Raw genomic sequence first — 19,416 nt, 5'->3', positions numbered from 1 at the left:
TTGGCTCAGTGGTTGGAGTGTTGGCCTGTGGACCAGAGAGTCCCAGGTTCAGTTCCCGCTATGGGCACGTACCAAAAAAACCCCCCAAAACACCCAGTTTAAGCTAAGCTCACTGGAAGATTAGGAGTCAGTATGGATTCTTCCTTTGAATACAAGGGACACAAGGGTGAGTCCCTAAGAGTCTCTACAGTTTTCCAGCTTATGGAGTTCTGGGAGGGACCCACACTTGCTGAGTCAGAAAATTGCATAGCCCACATAGTATCCACTCACCAAAAAGCAAGGCATGTGCTCCTAGGTGAACAGACATCCAAGTTGTCCCTCACTACAGAAGAGCCCTCTGGTCAGATGTAACTTATGGCTCCCTGATGAGTCTAAACAGAGCCCGGCCTCAGTTGCAGAGGTCTGAGCACAGGCGATGTGTAAAACTGTCTCCTTAGAAACTCTCCTGTCAGGAGGATTTACAGCCAGCTTGTCAGTTTCCACAATCTATGCCCTCCTGAGGGTTGAGTTTTAGAATTTCCCTCCTCTGTTCACTTGCAGGCGGAGTTACCAGGATGACTGTGTCCTTGGTGGTCATCATGTTTGAATTAACGGGTGGTCTAGAGTACATTGTACCCCTGATGGCAGCAGCTGTGACCAGCAAGTGGGTGGCCGATGCCTTTGGAAAAGAAGGCATCTACGAGGCCCACATCCACTTAAACGGGTACCCATTTCTGGATGTGAAGGACGAGTTCACTCATCGCACACTGGCCACCGACGTCATGCGGCCTCGGCGGGGAGAGCCGCCACTATCTGTGCTCACCCAGGACAGCATGACCGTGGAGGATGTGGAGACACTCATCAAAGAGACTGACTACAACGGCTTCCCTGTGGTGGTCTCCAGGGACTCTGAGCGCCTCATTGGATTTGCCCAGAGGAGGGAACTGATTCTTGCAATAAGTGAGTAAAGAGAGGGAAGCTCTCATGCTACTAAGAGATGAATGGCAGCCTTTGTACCCCACACGGTTTCAAAGAGGGTGGAGAGAATATACAAAGGTCAGAGGGCTTTAAGCCAGGGGATCCCACACTTGAATGTATACTTGTGCCACCTGGGGATCTGGTCGGAAGGCAGATTCTGATTCAGCTGGTCTGGGGTGGGGCCCTAGACTCTGCATTTCTCCCAAGCTCCCCTTTAATGCTATGCTGCTGGTCCCCACGTCACACCGTGAGGAGCAGGGAGGGGCATTCTTGGCTGGAAGATGAGCACCATGTTTGCAAGCAGCCACCTGGGCTAGGAGGCAAGTGGCTGCTGCCTGTAGGGAATTCATTGTTGGGCAAAGCTGAGAAGGAACAGATGGGAAAGCCTAGGCTGGCCTGGGCTGAGCTGCTCTCAGAGACAGACTTGCAGGCAGGCTAACTACTGAGATGTTGAGTTCTTTGCCTCAGATGCCTCTCGGTTCCACAGCAGCCTTTCACCTCCCTTTATGACACTGTGTCCCTTTGAACCAGTTTGAGGCCCATATGGGTTAACGGGCAGAAGTCATGTCGGTTCTGTGTGATGCTTTTCCTCCTCATGTGCTAACCCAAATCAGCTGGGCTGAGGGGTACGCCATTGAGTTGGGAGAGGAGAGAGGGGATAATGCCCAGGTAGGGTGCCCCAAAAACAGGCAGCTCGGAGAAGCAACCCTGTGGGCCCCATCAGCCGGGCAGTGACTGCATTGGGAGGGGAGCTGGAGGAGAAGGATTCCAAACAGGGAAGCCTGGCTGTGAGTGGTTGGCAGGCCTGGCCAGGAGGAGCAGTGAGCCTCAGGCTCGCTCCAGTGGCGTCCCAGCAGACCTCCCGATGCAGCAGGGCAGGGAGCAGCCGGGCACATTGGCGGAGCGTGGCAAACACCAATGCCATCTTGCTCACATGCCTGCCCCGTGATCTGCACACCATTCCAGCATCTCACTATAGGATGGGGCCTATATATAGGATGGGGCCTATAGGATGGGGCCGTGATGTGGCTCAGGTGTGCCGTTGATGATTTTATGATATATTCCATCTTTCAGAGTGTTTATGAGGTTTGCCAGTGGATTCACCTGGGTATGATGGTAGAATGCCCCACTGGGAATGTGCCTTCACCGACAACCTTTGCCTCTCCCTGCCCTTTGCTAACAATCTCTTAGCTCTCCCTTTGAATTCCCGGATCTCTTCACATGTTAAATAGCTTTGAAATATCTTTAAAGTATTTTAATCAAAGGCTTTATAAAAATAACTTTAGATAAGCTATATCCTCTAATGTTTGTTGCTCAAACATATTTATCTCCCCAAAGCAACATCTGATTTTATATTTTGGACAGGAGAGCATATTTGTGCTAAGTACTCGGTGATGCTTCTGTTTCTTATAGGTCCTGTTGCTTAACAGGTAGTTACCTTTAGGCATAAATACTTCCTTGTGAAAAATGAGATTTAAAAAAAAAGCTGTATATGTAAGGCTGAGTTTGTTCTAAAATAATGCAATCAGCAGCCTTTAAGAAATGTATTCAATCCTTAAAATCTTTTAAGCCACAGTTGAAATTGAAAAACTAAAGTAATAAATGTCACAGAATCCATTACCTGTTGTGTAGCTCCAGGCACACCTGCTAAGAGACAGTTCACTAATTTCGCTGAAACCCATTACTGTAATCAAGTGGGTAGCAGCCATCGCCATCACCGGGTTAGAGAAGAAGTTGCAGCTTGCCCACTGAGCGCTCCCCTGGAAGCTATGTTTGGAATGTCTGAAGAGGCGACACGCGGTGTAAATAATACCTGTATGTTTTCAATCAGACCGAGCCCAGTCTAGAAGCTGCTATTTACATGGTTTGTGGAAAGGCAATGGGTGTTTTAGTCTGAGTAATCAGAAAAGCTGTTTTCCTGGTCTTTGGAAATAGAAGAGTCCCTGTATTCTGGTGCAGAAATTCGCCACCTGTATTTGCAGAGTGAAATGCCCTTTCGTGAACACGGCAATATGACATCAGGGTTTAGCTAGTAATGATTGCATGCCAATGCCACTTTCAGGGGAATTAGGAACAAAGATTATGGACAGATCCGAGATAGTTTGGAGAAGAAAAGAATGGTAAATAAGGCAAATAAGGAATTTTTCTTCAGGTCACGTTCAAAATTGGAGCAGCTGCTGACATGACGCTGAAAATGGATTGTTATTTTCCGTCCCTCTCTGGAATACCAAACCATGGCTGTCATCTTTGTTACAGAGCAATTCGTTGGCACCACCTAGGAAGTGCATCCCTTTTCACCATCACGCACTAGCTCGTGGGGCCATCTGTGACCCCTGTTCAAGTCCCTGGTAAATGGGATTTTACCTCTTGGTGCCATTTGCAAATATGAGTCTCTTTCCGTGCTCAGCAGGGCTCACGCTCTTCCAGTCCTGTGTTCTGCAATTAAGCGAGGACGAGGACGGGTTGAGAGGGGACTCAGTGGGAAGCCACAAAGATGATTAAAGGGATGGAAAGTTAGAGTTATGGGCAAGAGTTAAGGGAACTCTGATTTTTTTTTTTTTTTGGTCTGGTGGGTGATTTAATGATGATTCTCTAGCATGTGGAAGATGCTTACTTTCTGAAAGGGATCAACATCCAGGACCGAAGAAGAAAAGTGTAAGACATGTTGGACAGGCTGTTTAGGAATAAAGAGGTTTCTTCCTGGGAGAACAGTGATGTCATCTGCTTCTCCTGCTGGGGATTAAAACATATATACAGAGGGACGTCCCCATTCCTTAGTAAACTATGACACCATAAAATAATCTGCTTTTTCTTCTAAATAGTTTTTACTTTGTTATCATATTGTCTTTGTACTGACCACCACTATAGTTGCTTCCAATTTTCCACTTGAACCTTTCTGGTTAATTACATCTGTTTTTGTGGAAGCATTTGTTGTTGTTGTTGTTAATCGTCACCTGAGGATATTTTTCCATTGATTTTTAGATAAAGTAGAAGGGAGGGAGAGGGAGAGAGACATCAGTGTGAGAGAGACACATCAATCGGTTGCCTCCCGCATGACCCCAACTGGGGCCGGGGATCGAACCTGCAGCCCAGTTACATGCCCTTGATGGGGAATCGAATCATGACCCTTTGGTTCATGGACCAATGCTCTAACCACTGAACAAAACTGAGCAGGGCTATGAAAGCATTTTAAATGAGGAAGATGATAGAGTATTACCACCCTAAAAACATAATTACTCTAAAGTAGACTTTCTCAACCTTAATACTGGTGATATTTGGGGTTGGTTCATTCTTTGTTGAGAGGGGCTGTCCTGTGCACTGTATGGTATTGAGCAACATCCCTACTTTCTACCCAGTAGATGCCAGTAGGATCCCCATTCCCCACTTGTGACAACCGAAAGTGTCTTCAGATATTGCTAAATGTCCTCTGAGGGTGGGGCAGAATTGCTCCCAGTCAAGAACCATTGCTCTAAGGCCATTGTAATAGTTTGCTGGGTATGTGATCATTTTTAGTCTTTTAAACGTTCTTGGCCTATCATAGTTTGTGGAATTTACTCTACCAGCACTTTTTTGATTACCCACTCTGCACCTGGCATTCTGATTGTGTTGCTGGAGAAAGTGGAATGTCAAGTTGAATGACCTCAGCAGGTGCTCCTAAAATGTACATCATTTTTTCAGGAGCTGCATCTATTAATACTAGTTCTGGTAGAATGTACAGTAAGCCTCCTTATTAAAACAGTTTAAGTACTTGATTTTTAAAACAGTTAAAATTGAAGTTTACTACATTTTTAAAGTGAAAGTAATACATACTTATAGAATATCAGGGAAGTCACAAGAAAAAGGGTAAACAGAAAAGAGCTCCCACATTCTCAATGCCATAGAAGGTCATGGTTAATATTAGGTGCACTTTTTTCTTGTCTTTTACACATGTAAATGTTGGTTTTTTGTGGGGGGAGTCCGTTTCTAACACAGGCTCCTATAAACCCTTGGGGTATGGGAGTCTCTTCTCTTATAGCCTGGAGGAGGAGACAGTGTATTCTTTCATACAGGAAATATTTCTTGTGTATTCACCATGTGCCCACACAGCCATAGGAGCAGGAGTACAGGGGTGACAGCAGCCAGTCTCTGCACTCTGTGAACTTACATTCTAGAGTTTGTTGCAGGCATTTCGGTGACTGATGAAGATTTTTTTGTCCAAATCGAAAGTAGATGGTTCACCCTAGTAAAGAGGCATAGAGCTTTCTTGCTGGTTCTTCTTCCATTCTCCAGCTTTTGGCCTGTGCATAGCACCTACACTCCCAGAGTTTAAAGCTTTAAGATAAGTCTTTCTAATAGAGTTACAAAGAGGCCTCGCAGAGCTCATCCAGAGAGAGCAGCAGTTGTCACTCTTGGAGTAGCAAGGAGCACAGCTCACACCTCCGGCTCTGACCCCACCCGCTGCCCTCGATTCCTTGTTTGGCAGTGATTAGCTCATGAGCTTTCATTTCTAATGCCTTCTACATGCTATAGGCTCTGTCCTACATGGCAGGTAAAGCTAAATCCACCAACATCTAGTAGGCCTACTCCTCATTCACTTGTTGATTGATTGGTTCATGCAAGCATTTGGCAAATATCTGTTTTGTGTCTGCTGTATACTAGGCATTGTATATGCACTGGTGAGCAAGAATGCACTGAACTAGCTGCTGTTAAATCACAGCTTCTAACCCAATCAGCAGATTGCAGAGGAAATGTAAGCTTATTTATTTCAACAAGTGGACTGACAGTTTACTAAGTGGCATTTGATTTTACAAGGGGTTCAGCAAATTCATGTGATCATTTTCTTTTTCTTGTTTTTAATTCTCACTTGAGGACATTTTTTTCCCATTTATTTTCAGAGAGAGAGAGAGAGAGAGAGAGAGAGAGAGAGAGAGAGAGAGAGAGAGAGAGAGAGAGAGAGAAACATCGATGTGAGAGGGACATATCGACTAGCTGCCTCCTGCACAATCCTGACCAGGACTGGAGATCGAACTATAACTGAGGTGCATGCCCTTGAATGGAATCGAACCTCGACTCTTTGGTCCACAGGCTGATGCTCTAACTGCTGAGCTAAACCAGCCAGGGCCCATGTGACCAGTTCCTGATTGAGGTGTGTGGCTTGATGCATTGGGCATTCCTAACGGTTAGCCTGCTTATTGAAAGAGATGGGATTCCTGCTATGTGGGACTTTTAGAAAATCAGTTGGTATATGAAATGAGCAAATAAGTATGTGTTGACTGTTGCCTCCCGCCTTAGTGCTTCAGGGCAGAGCCATCGTGATTTAGGACAGAAGTGTGCATCACGCAGCACTTCCATTTGAAAACATGCTGTGCTGCAGTTTCATTGGCATCTGTGGTTGAATCACATTCCACTTGATGTAACTAGATTTAACCTGACCCAAATAATGTGGAGGCATCTGCCCAGCGGGCCCTCTGTTCCTCTTTTAACAGGGACTCTTTTTCAAACTCCGCCTGACCCCAAATGCTGCCAGTGTTCCATGAGAGTATTGCACCAAATGGCCTGACAGCAGACAGTTAGAATTTATTTCTCAAAGAACGATATAGGTGAACAGTAGTCTTTGAGAAAGCAAGAACTGTATTCTAGAAACCAGGATTCATTTTTAAGGCAAGCTTCACCGTACATTTTTCCTAACCTTTTCCCATGAACCAAAAGAAAGATTAAAATTCCGACAGAAGGAAAATCGCCTTGGAGAAATATCTGGAGACTGATGGATTTGTTTCATGTGTGACTTAAAATAGCCTGGGTTTCTAGTACTGCATAAAGCTGCATACTAATGAGTTCCTGTTCCCCTGCTTCAGCTCTCTTTCACATGGCCTTGCCTATAGATAGAAATAGGCTAATTGTTACCATAACAGTTTTACTATCTTTCTTTGGGATATCCTCAAAATAGCCCATTTTTAAGAGAGGATACTCAAGGGGTGGGAGATGTGGCTTTTCTAGGGGTATTTCCTTGCTCCCAAGGATCACATTGGGGATTAAGCTGTGTTTATGGGCTGTGAGCCTAGGTTGGTCCTATTACTTTTCTGTTCCTTTCAGCATTCGCAATGCCATTTGGGCCAACTGTAATTTAGTTTGTGAAAAAGACAATGTATGGAGGTCACTGGACAGCTAAGTGAGGTTCCTTGTTAATGTCAAATTTCAGCCCATCATGAGATGAAGAAGTGTCAGGATGGCTCTGGGCCTTCTGGGTATCCAGGGCAAGCACTGCGTTCCCCCAAAGGAGCTATCCTGGTCTGGCTTGTCTTTCAAGATTTTAGCAATGAACAGTCGGGTCACAGCAGGGGGACCCTCGCCCAGCATGAGCCGATTTCACAGATGTTTGCCTGAAGCCCCTCATTAAGAATGTGGAGTTTGCCCTCTGAGCCCCTTTTCTGTGGGATTCTAGGATGCAAGAGGAGGGAAGATGTGTGTTCCTGAGGGTCTGCCGTTGGGGTAGTTGCTAAGCAAGGGATTTTGGTGTGCTTTATGCTCCTGCTTGCCCATTCCAGAGAACGCCAGACAGAGGCAGGAGGGCATCGTGAGCAATTCCATCATGTACTTCACGGAGGAGCCCCCTGAGCTGCCGGCCAACAGCCCACAACCCCTGAAGCTACGCCGTGTCCTGAACCTCAGCCCTTTCACAGTCACGGATCACACCCCCATGGAGACGGTGGTGGATATCTTCCGGAAACTGGGGCTCCGGCAGTGCCTGGTGACGCGGAGTGGGTGAGTGGCCAGGCTAGTGTTGATGGAATGTGTACTGTGGCCAGACTGGGGAGAACAAGATGAATGAGACATGGTCTCAGTCCTTAGGGGCCTCAAGGTAGACAATGGCAGTAAGTTGTGGCGAACACACTGAGGGGGAAATGACCATGACCCGGAGCTGGGGGAACTTAGCACAGGGGCTATTGCAGCCCGGGAAAATGGAAGAAACTTCCAGGTGGCTCTGCTGTCTGGCCTGAGGCTGCAGGTTGAGCCACAAAAGGGAGGAGCCAAAGGAGAGGGCTGATTTTCTACCACCCAACTGACACTCAGCTCAGGGAGAAGATACAGCATGTTCTGCTGTAATGTGGCATGTACGTTCCTCAAAATCATGGCACTGATCGTATGCAAGAATGAGCAATGAAAGCTACAGGGTTCATGAGAAAAACAGGGCTAGAGGCACAGTACTCAAAAACTTCGTCACTGGCACATTAAAAAAAAGAGAGAGGGGGAGGTAATAAAAATGGTAGTATGATTCTAGACACGTTAGATGGTTAAGAAGTAGAGCAATATGACACAAAATATGCCACTTGGCCTCAAGAAAGCCCCGAGGTTGGCTTGTGGGCATGAGCGTCATGAGGGCTGCAGTTTTGTGTATCCCTGTGCCCTGGGCTCAGCTGAGCACAGTTTTCTGTACTCACCTGCAGTTTCTCGTGGATGAAATCACCAGAAACAAATGTGAACGTTGCATTATGCTCAGCTTCCTCCCTAATTTACCAGTCTGTTCAAAACAGCTGAGAGCTGTGGCAGCCCCATGGCATCGTCTCTGCCTCAGCGACATTCCTTTTGCTTTGTATTATGCCAGTCAGGCAAGCGGCACCATTAATATTGAAGGGTCAGGACGGCATGAGAGGTGCAGTGCCCTGAGGGCCATTCTTTGAGCTCAGAGGTGCACCCCAAATTCCATGACCTCAGAAGCTTGATAGGAGGAAGAGGTTGGCTCAGTGAGGGTAGCCTGGAACCTAGGGTTGTCTGCCCAGTTCATTCCTTTATGGGCTGGGGGCAGGAGGTGTGAGCAAGCGTTGTGGAGACATTCTTCCTCTAAATCTGGCTTTGGCCTTTATAGACTCCAGAGGCTCACCATCTAACAGTTTACATTTCCAGAGCCAGCACACTCCAGTTTAATCCAGCACTTCTCAACCCCAGTTATTTTGCCCCCCAGAGAGTTTAGGTGTCACAGCTGGGGGGGGGGTGCTGCTGGCATCTGGTGGGTGGAGACCAGGGATGCTCTTCAACACCCTACAATGCACAGGACAGTTCCCACAACAACAGAATCATCTGGCCCAAAATATCACCAGTGTTGCAATTGAGTGACCCTGGACTGGACGCCAGAGGATAGCCAAGTGAGCAATCCTTACTCATTCGGCTTTCTTCCCACTATCCTGGTAACAGCATCTGGGGCTCTGCTAGGGGTGCATTTACACACTGACCCAGAGAACTCCTAGCCGACAGGGCAAGCATCCTTCTCAGCTGTGACAGCAGCTAGGGGGTGTCTTGCACATAGGAGGGGCAGTAAATATGGGACAAATGAATGTTTGAGGCTAGAGATTTTTTTTGCTGTGACTTTTAAAGGAACTCCATGGTTTTCAAACTTGAGCATGCATCAGAATCCCCGTGGATTAAACTGCCAGGTGAAACCCAGAGTGCTGGGCCCCAGTGCAGGTCTGAGGGGTGGAGAATGTATATTTTCAACAAGCCCTGAGGGGCTGCTGCTGATGAGGGGACCCCACTTTGCAAAACGCTGAAGCCCATTCATGTACTTGAATTTCCAGCACTTGGTGTAAATACTACTGCGATCACCCGTGTCGTCTCAAGTGGATAGCAGTTTCTCTTTCTCTTTAAAATAATAATCCAATGTCAGTTATCATTGGAATTTCAGTTCTGGCAGGAAATTCTGCTCCTAGCGCCCGCTCGCACCTCACGAAGCCCCATGAGGTTTTCCTGTGAAGATTTGGGTGCCGAAATTGGCTCCGAATGTTCTTCGAGAAAACAAAATCGCACTCTCTCTCTCGCTCTACATATTTTAAACAAACACAGATGCTGATACGTTCGTGCTGGCAAGGGGTCCTTGTGTGCGGGCCCTTTCATCTCCCGGGCTTGCGGCCAGGGCAGGCACGTCTTAAGCCAGCGCGAGTTTTTGATTATTCTGTCGCCATGTGCCTTCCTTGCTCGCGGCCGAAAGCCCAGTTCGTCCTGTTGACCAGCAGGATTTATCAGGGCCTGGGGTCCAAGGTAATTGTGAAATCAGACCACGAATCAGGGAAGTCTTTGTCCCCAGAATGCCAGAGTCTAGGAAGTCTAAAGTGGCAAAGAGTGAATTTTGGTGGGATGCTCTGTACCCAGGATGTAGACAGGACAAGGAGCGGGGAGATGGTGTCAGCTTTCATCTCATTCACGTTCATGGTCATAGATCGGCTGTTTATCAGTCCCCAGCTTCACTTGAGCTGCTACCCAAACAGGATGGAAGTGCAGACCCTTGATGTAAATCAAATAGGACATTTCACAGCACTGATGATCGCTGCTAGATTTGACGTTGCCTCCTTCCGGGGAGGGTGTGTGTGTGTGTGTGTGTGTGTGTGTGCAGTGTTCTGTGATAATCATTGTTGCAGGCCAGGGTGCAGTTGGTGCCTGCACCCAAGGCGGCTGCTGAATTCGTGTTTCCCCAGAACTGCTGTAAACAGCCTGACTTGCAGACGTTGTAGTTCCAGAGCCTGAAGGGGAGGTTGTCAGGCCTGCTTTAGGCAAATGCCTGATCTTTGATGCTGTCTCCAGGGTGAAGATAAGGAAATAAAAACCAGGCTTTAGAGATGTGGGAGGTGTGTGTGTGTGTGTGTGTGTGTGTGTGTGTGTGTTATGGTAGAGTTCTCAGCACTTTGCAAACACTCACAAGTCATATTTTTTTCAAAGCAACATTGGTTTAATCATCTTACTAAGCATATATTTGAGAACTGAAGAAGCCTCTAAAAGTGTCTAAAATATAAAGCCAAAGAGCTCATCATCTACTAAGGAACGTGCTGAATTATGTCATTCCCCCCATGCCCCAAATTCTTGTGTTGAAGCCCTAACTTCCAACATGACTGTATTTGGAGATGGGGTCTTTAAAGAGGGAATTAAGGTTAAATGAGGTCATAAGAGTGGGGCCATCATCTGATAGGACTAGTGTCCTTATAAGAAGACGAAGAGACACCAGATGCTTGAGCAGAGAAAGGGGCTATGTGAGGTCACAGCAAAAAGGTGGAAGTCTGCAAGCCAAGGAGAGAGGCCTCTGCAGAAACCAAACCTCCCAGCACCTGAACCAGCCTTGATCTTGGCCCTCAAGTCTCCAGACCTGTGAGAAGCAGTGTATGGTGCTTTGTTCTGGCAGCTTGAGCAGACTCAGTCAGGATGCAGACTCAACTGGGCAGATTTAGTCTAATAGCATCTTGCTTTATGGGGCTTCAGCAGTTTGATTGCATTTTGAGAAATTTCAGAAATCTATTTAAAGTACTATATGAACATGTTTAAAGCCAAGTAGCTCTAAACAGTTAGAATGAAAACCAACCATTCCTGGCTTTATCCTTCTTCACTACCTCCTCCCTGCAGGCAGCCCCTTCCCCACAAGGCTTTTGTTTTCTTTAATTAATAGATTTTATTTATTTATTTATTTTAATCCTTATCTGAGGATATTTTTCTATTTATGTTCAGTTAGAGTGGGAGAGAGAGAGAGAGAGAGAGAGAGAGAGAGAGAGAGAGAAACATCGATGTGAGAGAGGCACATAGACTGGTTGCCTCCTATACGACCTGGACCAGGGACCAGGGCTGGGGACAAACCACAACTGAGGTACATGCCCTTGACCTTCGAATCGAACCCGAGACTCATTGGTCTGTGGGCCGACGCTCTAACTGTTGATCCAAACTGGCCAGGGCCAGACTTTATTTTTTAGAAGAGTTTTAGTTTTACAGAAAAATTGAAGAGGACGTACAGAGTTGCCATATTCCCTCTCTTGTTCCTTCAGTTTCCCTTCTTGTTAACATCTTCACTGGTGTATTATATTTATTGCCATTGATGAACCAATAGCAATACATTATTATTAACCAAAGTCCATAGTTTACATTAGGGTTCACTCTTGGTGTTGTATGTTCTGTAGTTTTTGACAAACGGAGAACGACATGTACACACCATTATAGTATCACACAGAATAGTTTTACTGCCCTAAACACTACCACCTTCCCACAACCCCTGGTAACCGCTCATCTTTTTACTGTCTCCCTAGTTTTGTCTTCTCCAGAATGTCATAGAATTGGAATCACACAGCCACTTCTCACATTGGCTTCTTTCTCAGTAATGTGCACTTAAGGTTCCTCCATGTCTTTACCTGGTTTAGGGGCTTATTTCTTTTTTGCAGTGAGCAATACCATTGGGGATGTTTGTCTAAAATAGTTCCCTGCCTTTTTTTTGTGTTTGTTTGTTATTTGTGACATAGATTTTTTTTTTTTTTGAAGAGTCCAGACCAGTAGTCTCACATTTTGAATTTGTTTGATTGCTTCCTCATGGTTAGATTTGGTTTAAGTAGTTTTTGGCAACATTTCAAAGTAGATGATGTCATGATGTCAGCCTTTCCGACTTTGTTGGTGATAAGCTCCATCACTTGGATGAGGTGATGATGGCCGGAACCTTCACTTGGAAAGGGACATTTTTCTCTTTGTGTGTAATCTGTGGACAGATCCTTTGAGACCATGTGGATTTTTTGGTTTCCAGCAACCATTTACCAGGGGTTTTGGAATCCATTGATGATTATTGACTAAACTCATTATTACATTGGGGGTTGCAAAATACTGGTTTCCTAATTCTATTCTGCTTTCTACATTTTCCTCAATTTTTGATTATCATGATAGAGTCACGATGCTTTCTTTCAGTGTTTTGTCATCCACATTGTCATTATTCTTTTTGCTTAGCATGATTTTAAAGGCCCTTTTTTCTGTTTTCCTTTCTCCTGAAGATGCTTCTATGAGATGGAGGGGAAGAGGTAGTATCTGCTATCTCCCCCAGTGTGATAGAGGGGAAACTAACACAAGAAACCAATCACTTTTTTTAAGGTCCAGTGTGATCAGGGACAAAGAAGTCAGAATTCTGGCTTGACAGTTTCACAAACCAGTGTGCATTTCACCAGATGTAACTTACTTGAATACTGCTCTGAATATTTGAATTCCCTTTGAATATTTACTTTCTACTAGTAAGAGACGAGTTTGACTAATTTGGCTTTACTTGGATACATGACAGTGTATTACACTTGTGTTTTCTGATTTTTTTGGTATGTAATTATTTTACACAGATACATAGAAGCCTGTCATTTTAATAGCTATACAGTATTCCACTGTCAGACTGCTGTAGTTTACTTCTTCTTTCCCCTTTTCTTGGGTATGATGGAGATATGGTGAGCAGCATTTTGTAAACTAATTTGGCAGTAGCTGTGTGAATGGTTGTCCAGGTGTGTACTGCATAATTCAGGGGGCACTATGTACATTGTAGTGTTTGTCAACAGTGCTCCCTGGAGTTGTGTAATGTACTGTCTGGGTGGCCTATACAGGGGACCCTGGTAGGTGGCATTGTTTTAGTTAAGTTGAAAGCAATGGTGGTTTGGAAGAGGAGGTAATTTACATATATGGTCAGAGATGAATGACAAACTTTATCCTTCTAGCAAGATAGATTTAAAATAGAATCAATTGTTCTACTTAAAATACCTTAAGTACTTAGAGTTTCTGTGGTGTGGGCAAGTTTTGACAATGGCTTTGATAAGCCCTTTTATTTTATTGATGATAGTCTTGAAAGTAGTCATCATAGGTTTACTGCTGTAATAAACAAGTTCACAATCTCAGTGGCTTGATGTGTCCAATTTATTTTTCTCCCATGTCATATCCAGTGTTGGTTGCAGCAGGCATGGGTTCTGCAACACAAAGTTATCCAAGGACCCAGGTCTTTGGATCTGGTGGCTCCTAAGTCAATCCCCTGTGATCTCAGCATCCTTCACTGGCTCCTCTGCCTCTGGCAGATGAGTAGACAGATTGTGAGGAAATGTGCAGGCAACCTGGGAGGGGCATTTTTCATGTCTACCCATAGGCCATTGGCCAGAGCTCACTCACCCAGCTGCAAGGGAAGTTGGGCAATGTTGTCTCTCTGTGTGTCCAGGTTAAAAAGGCATGGGTGTTTAGGGAAAGGCATGAGTCAGTATAGCAAGGTTGACCTCTTTTCTCTATTTTGTTTCTTCTCCAGGAGACTTCTTGGCATCATCACAAAAAAGGATGTTCTGAGACATATGGCCCAGATGGCAAACCAGGACCCTGAATCCATCATGTTTAATTAGAAACAAAATGGCCATTATTTTAAGGAGAATACAACTGTGTCATTTTAAAAGAAGTAAACAAATGATATGTTATTGTTCTAATGAATGATCCAAAAGCTTTGTTTGAAAGGAAGGGAAGAAGGATGAAACCTTTTGTTAAAAAAATACATTAATGAATAGGCATTTTATAGCTTTAACTCCTTATGAGTTTCAAATTGTGTTTGTTAATGACTTTACTAACTGCTATGGGGGCATGTGTGTGGGTGTAAATGATGGAACACAAATGCTGAATCAAGAAATGTTTGCCCTTCTGTTCAAGGCTGCTGTTTAGGAAGATTTGTCCAAAAGGCAAAGGGGTATTGGTTTGTCAGTGTCCCTATTTATTGGTTCCTGAAGTTTTGCTGCTAAGTTACAGAATCGGACTAAAGATATTTGCACTTACTTTGTTGGAAAAGGAAAAGAAATTAAAGCTGAACATAGTGAAAACTGCAAGTATGGGGTCACGCATGACTATCCCATTTCTTGTTCCTGTTCTCAGTCTGTTATTTTGCGTATCCATCAGTTTCTGAATGAACATCAGGATCACCTGTTGTTATGAGTATGAAGAAACAATTTCTCTATGCAAGACCAGCATCTTGGGACTGCCTGACTAACTATTGGAACGTTATTGCTGCACTGTGTTTCCTTCCATGCAAAGGGATCCATCCTTATCATGAGTGTGTACTCTCCCAATCTCTGATCTGCAACCTCATTGCATTTGCTTCATTTATTTATTGATGTTGCCTGTGCATTCTTAAATATTGATCAGTCCAACATTTTCTATGGGACATATCCTATATGCTACCAGCTTGTCATAAGTGTGTATTAATTTCCAAATAGCCTATACAGGAGTCAGTCAGAACAGGCTACCCAGAGTTACTACTTATTTTTCCTCTCAGATCTTATTAAATACGGCTGCCGAGAGGGTGAGGCATACGAGTTCTCAGTGGGAAGTCCTCCAAATGGATTGCAAGAGAAATACTAAATTGATTCTAAATCTGTTCCATTCTCTTCTCTGTAGGATGCAAAACACCCAGCTTTAATGTATAAGCATGCCCTTTCATACCAACTATCAAAGCACAGGAGGACAGAGTTCAATTCTAGATACCAATTTGAGCATTGGGCATCTCTGTAACGATGCATTTATTCTTTTAGTCAGGACTTCTGTCTTTTCTGGGGGAAAGAATGAAGCTGTGTTTTTAGGTCCACTGTATGATTTGTATGAATAAGAGTTATCCTGTTTGCTCTCTTTGTTCTTCTCTTTTCATGGACTCGTCCTCATCCTTGTCAATCTCATCATTGGATGTTGATGTATCAGGTGTGCATTTGGCTGCAAATCATAGAAAACCCAATGAGCAGTGATGAGCTGAATAGGAAACCTGGTGTCGGGCATTCAGGGCTATCATCATAATATTGCCAAGGGTCCACACTTTTTGGTATTTTTTTCCAGCATCCTTTGTCCTTTGGCTTATTGCCTCATAGTCACAAGATGGTTACTTAACTGCCAGGTATGATGTCTGTTTTCTAATCAGGAAGAGACAAGGAACTGGTGCAATGATAATATCAAGAATACAAAGCTCTCCCAGAGATGCCCAGCTTTTGTCCACTAGCTAGACTTCTGTCACATGGCTCCCTCCAGCTGCATATGAGTTTGGGAAGGACAATGTTTAGCAAGGTGTATTACTCTCAGAACAATATTTAAATTCTCTTAATGAGAAAGGGGGATTGGTCCTTGGGAGGGAAGTGCCTGCTCTATTGGATGTCATCATTGTGTTCCTGTCATTGTTCTTCCTGTCCTCTTTACCCTTGCTTGCTGAACCTCTTTGAACACTCTTTTCTAACCTTATTGTCCCCACTCTTCTCTCAGATGTGACAGAGAACTCCCAATCAGAACCCATCATTTCTTAGCCCTAATAAAAATGTTCAGGTTGGAGCCCTGGCCAGTTTGGCTCAGCGGTTGGAGCGTTGGCCTGCAGACCAGAGAGTCCCGGGTTCGGTTCCCGCTAGGAGCATGTACCAAAAAAGAAAAAAAAATGTTCAGGTTGGATAAAAACCTAGCTAAAAGTATGTTTCTATGAAAATTTCAAGTTGATGTATTTAAAAAGTTTGCAGGTCATGCTGACAAACTATGGAAAAAACTTGTTTCTTTAATTGGCTCCCTCCAAAATAATATCAGATAGCCAATTCAGTGTGGAAATACCAGTCAGTAGGAGATAATTCAGTGTTCAATCTTATAATAGAGTGAAATTTGGTGTCTCATACACAGCATGTAAGTATTGAGTAACAGATCCAAATGTTAGTGTTGTTATTGGGGTTCCATGCTGCACATGCAAGTGAAGCTGGATTTTCCTGGACTTTACATCCTAAATAGTCTTAAGAATGGTTTCATATAATTTCCCTCTTATTCCCACATGGCCTCCCCAAAGAGCATTAGTCAGAGCCTGGATTTAGATAATCCAGGATGACCTTTTAGCTGAATCAATGAGCTTGACAAGGGAACATGGAACAGTGAACGGGCAGCCAAAGGTCAGTGATACCACAGAATTTCTCCTCCAGCTGAGGCATGGAGGGATGATAGGTTAGTTTAATCTGGGCCAAGATCACCAAGGGGAGTTGTGTCTCTTTTACCCCACCCCGGTGCTTAGCGTAGGGATATCTGTGAATTCACTGGGAACAGTTGGGAGTGTTAACCTGACTTAAACAACCAAACTTTGTTTCCCTTCATAAGTTGAACCTCCAATTTGTTGAGGTCAGGCTCTCCAAGACTAAAGGCCAGGGTCAGACAGGCAGGTTAAGGTCAAGGATGGGGGAGTTTGCAATGAGGACTACCAGAGCCACTTGCCTTTCTCCCCTGGGTCCCTAACTCAGCCATGTGGTCCACTCACCCTCCTGCCAAACTCCATAGGGAACATTCTGTCCAGCTTGGTCACTCCTTGTTAAAAGGCATGTGGGTGGGTATTTGGAAGTTATTTATTGTACCCAAATATAGAACTTCATCACTTTCCCAGGTGATCTGATGGGCAATATAAGTAGAACTGGGATGTGAAGATGAAATAAACATTTTTCAGAGGAATGTTTTTGTTTCCTTTTTTCAGAACCAAAGGCTTTATATATTTGTAGAACTTAATTATTTCAGAATCAGGTTTTTATGTAAATACACTTAAATGCACAATGGAAAAGATGCTCTCTAACCAGGCACATCGACCTATCTGTTGCTCTCCCTCTGTTACTAAGGAACTGTGTCATAGAAGTCAGACACCTAATAAAGTGTTCCACAAAGTGACGTGCAGAGTTCTTGTTTTTCAGCGCATCCGCTGGGAAAGTAGGTGTGCGCGTGACCTGCAAGAAAGGGAACGTGCTGGAAGCAGATCAGCACTCAGTTCTACCCAAAGACCTCACAAAGGAGGAGACAGGTCAACAGATACATTTTTGGCCCTAATAAGTCACAGAAACGGAAGAACGAGGAGCAGTCGGTTTCACTTAGGCGAGAGCTGGTTGCTTGAAATGATCAGCTGCTCAGTGCTACTCAGCAGGTGCTGAGCTGGAAGAGGAGAACCTGAGCTGGAGAACTGAACTCCATAATTGCCTCAGTAGGCTTTCGTTTTAATCTCGCTGGGCAGTGCTTTATCGGACTCATTTCCGGTCTTTGCAGTGACTTACAGGAGGGGAGTCTGTGTACCTAACTCGGGGAACATGAAGCTGGCTCCGTTTTCACTGGTGTGGCCATATCGATGTTTTCGCCATCCTGGTGTGCTGGGAATGAGTCTACGTGTGACTTTTACGAGATCTATTCACATTTGGTGTTGGAGCAACCACAAAGCATTTTTTAAAAATTACACTGTGTGTAAACGTTGGCACTTTATTAAAAATTAAATATTTGAACTCTATTTTTAGAAATATAACAAGCACAGAGTCCTCAAGAAGCAGGTACATGGAAGAGATACTGATTTCGTAACATTTCTACCAAAGGGAACCTCTGGATATCCGATTCTTGTGACTGCTGAAGTATCTGGCTAAGTTAAAGACCCTGTCTTGCCATGGCCAGTGTTGCTAAGTGGTCAGAGCATCGGCCTGCAGACCAAAGTGTTTCAGGTTCTATTCCCAGTCAAGGGCATGCACCTGGGTTGCAGGTTTGATCCCCCACGCAGGGCACATGTGGGAGGAAACCAATCGATGTGTCTCTCTCACACTGGTGTTTCTCTCCCCCACCCCCCTTCTACTCTTTCTAAAAAACCAATGGAAAAAATATCCTCAGGTGAGGACTAAAAAAAAAAAAAAAAAAAGACCTGGTCTTAAGGTTGTCATGCAAGATTGTGACATTAGTTTGGTCAGCTTTAAAATCCCTTGCTCTTAGCCTGGCCAAATAAGAATTCAGACTGGGGCTATCCATTTCCAAGGATGAGGCAGGGCACTGTCACCAGGCCATCTGTGTGTCTGTCCTGTGCACAGAGCCTGGGAAGCACTTGTGTAGTGGTCCGACATTCATTCTTTCGACAGAAATTTTTTACTTTGGGAACCAAGGGTTTGAATGATATCTTTTCCCACCAGTTTTTTTTTATTTAAAATTTTCAAGTTTGCAGAAAATTTGAAAGAAAAAAATAGCACAAAGAATATCCACATGCATTTGACCTAGAAGAGGCAGAGGGAGGAGGAGTCCTCAGGGACAGCTTAGGGAAGATCATCCTCAGCAGAGGGGACAGCAAGTGCAAATGTCCTGAGGTGGAAACAAGCCTAGCCTGCTGGGGGACCTGTCAAGGGTGAGTTGCTGCAGGATGTGTGGTTCTTGGGGAGGGAGTGGGGTATTTGAAGTTGGTTTTATTTTCCCTTATGTGGAAGGGTAGGCACAAATAGATGCTTCGGGGTCCTGTAGGGCCAGCTAAAGACATAGGATTCAGAGAAATGATGTGCTTTGATTTGCATTGAACAGGAACCATTTTTGTTGTCATATAACAAGACTAGAAGCTAGGAGGCTTTTACCAATAGGTGAATTATGATGGAGGCTTTCCCCAGAGTTCTCAAATTCTGGATATATTACCAACAGATTTGCTGGTGGAGTAGGTATAAAATGGCCCAACTAACTTGCAATTTACTGAGATGGGCAGACTGGGTGAGCAGCTCCATTTTGGAAGTGATACATTGGAGATATCAGTTGGACACTCAAGTCCAGAGTTCAGGGGAATCATTAAGGTTGGAGACATAAATCAAGCCATTGGCATACCAGTCATATTAAAGCCATGCCTGGAAACTTTGGTGGTCTAATGGTACGCTAAGTGCAAAAAGAACCAACATTCTAACAGAATTTCAGTATCGAGTTTTCAGGGAG

General features: G+C 44.5%; 1 protein-coding gene across 4 annotated transcripts in view; it reads left to right on the top strand.

The window, feature by feature from the left end:
* The window catches only part of CLCN4 (chloride voltage-gated channel 4), a 53,972-nt gene extending 36,596 nt beyond the window's left edge, over positions 1-17,376 (top strand). For all 4 annotated transcript variants that reach the window (XM_036270873.1, XM_036270871.1, XM_036270870.1 and 1 more), the window contains exons 10-12: positions 541-939; positions 7,482-7,698; positions 13,985-17,376. In XM_036270873.1, coding sequence (XP_036126766.1) covers positions 541-939; positions 7,482-7,698; positions 13,985-14,075 — 707 coding nt within the window. In that variant the 3' untranslated portion in view covers positions 14,076-17,376. The remainder of the gene's footprint in view (positions 1-540; positions 940-7,481; positions 7,699-13,984) is intronic.
* Positions 17,377-19,416: the final 2,040 nt, after the last annotated feature.

The sequence above is a fragment of the Molossus molossus genome, unplaced genomic scaffold (genome assembly GCF_014108415.1).
Source record: "Molossus molossus isolate mMolMol1 unplaced genomic scaffold, mMolMol1.p scaffold_m16_p_2, whole genome shotgun sequence".
NCBI lineage: Eukaryota > Metazoa > Chordata > Mammalia > Chiroptera > Molossidae > Molossus > Molossus molossus.
Note: the sequence above shows the minus strand (reverse complement) of the source record. Positions and strands in the feature narration are given on the sequence as shown.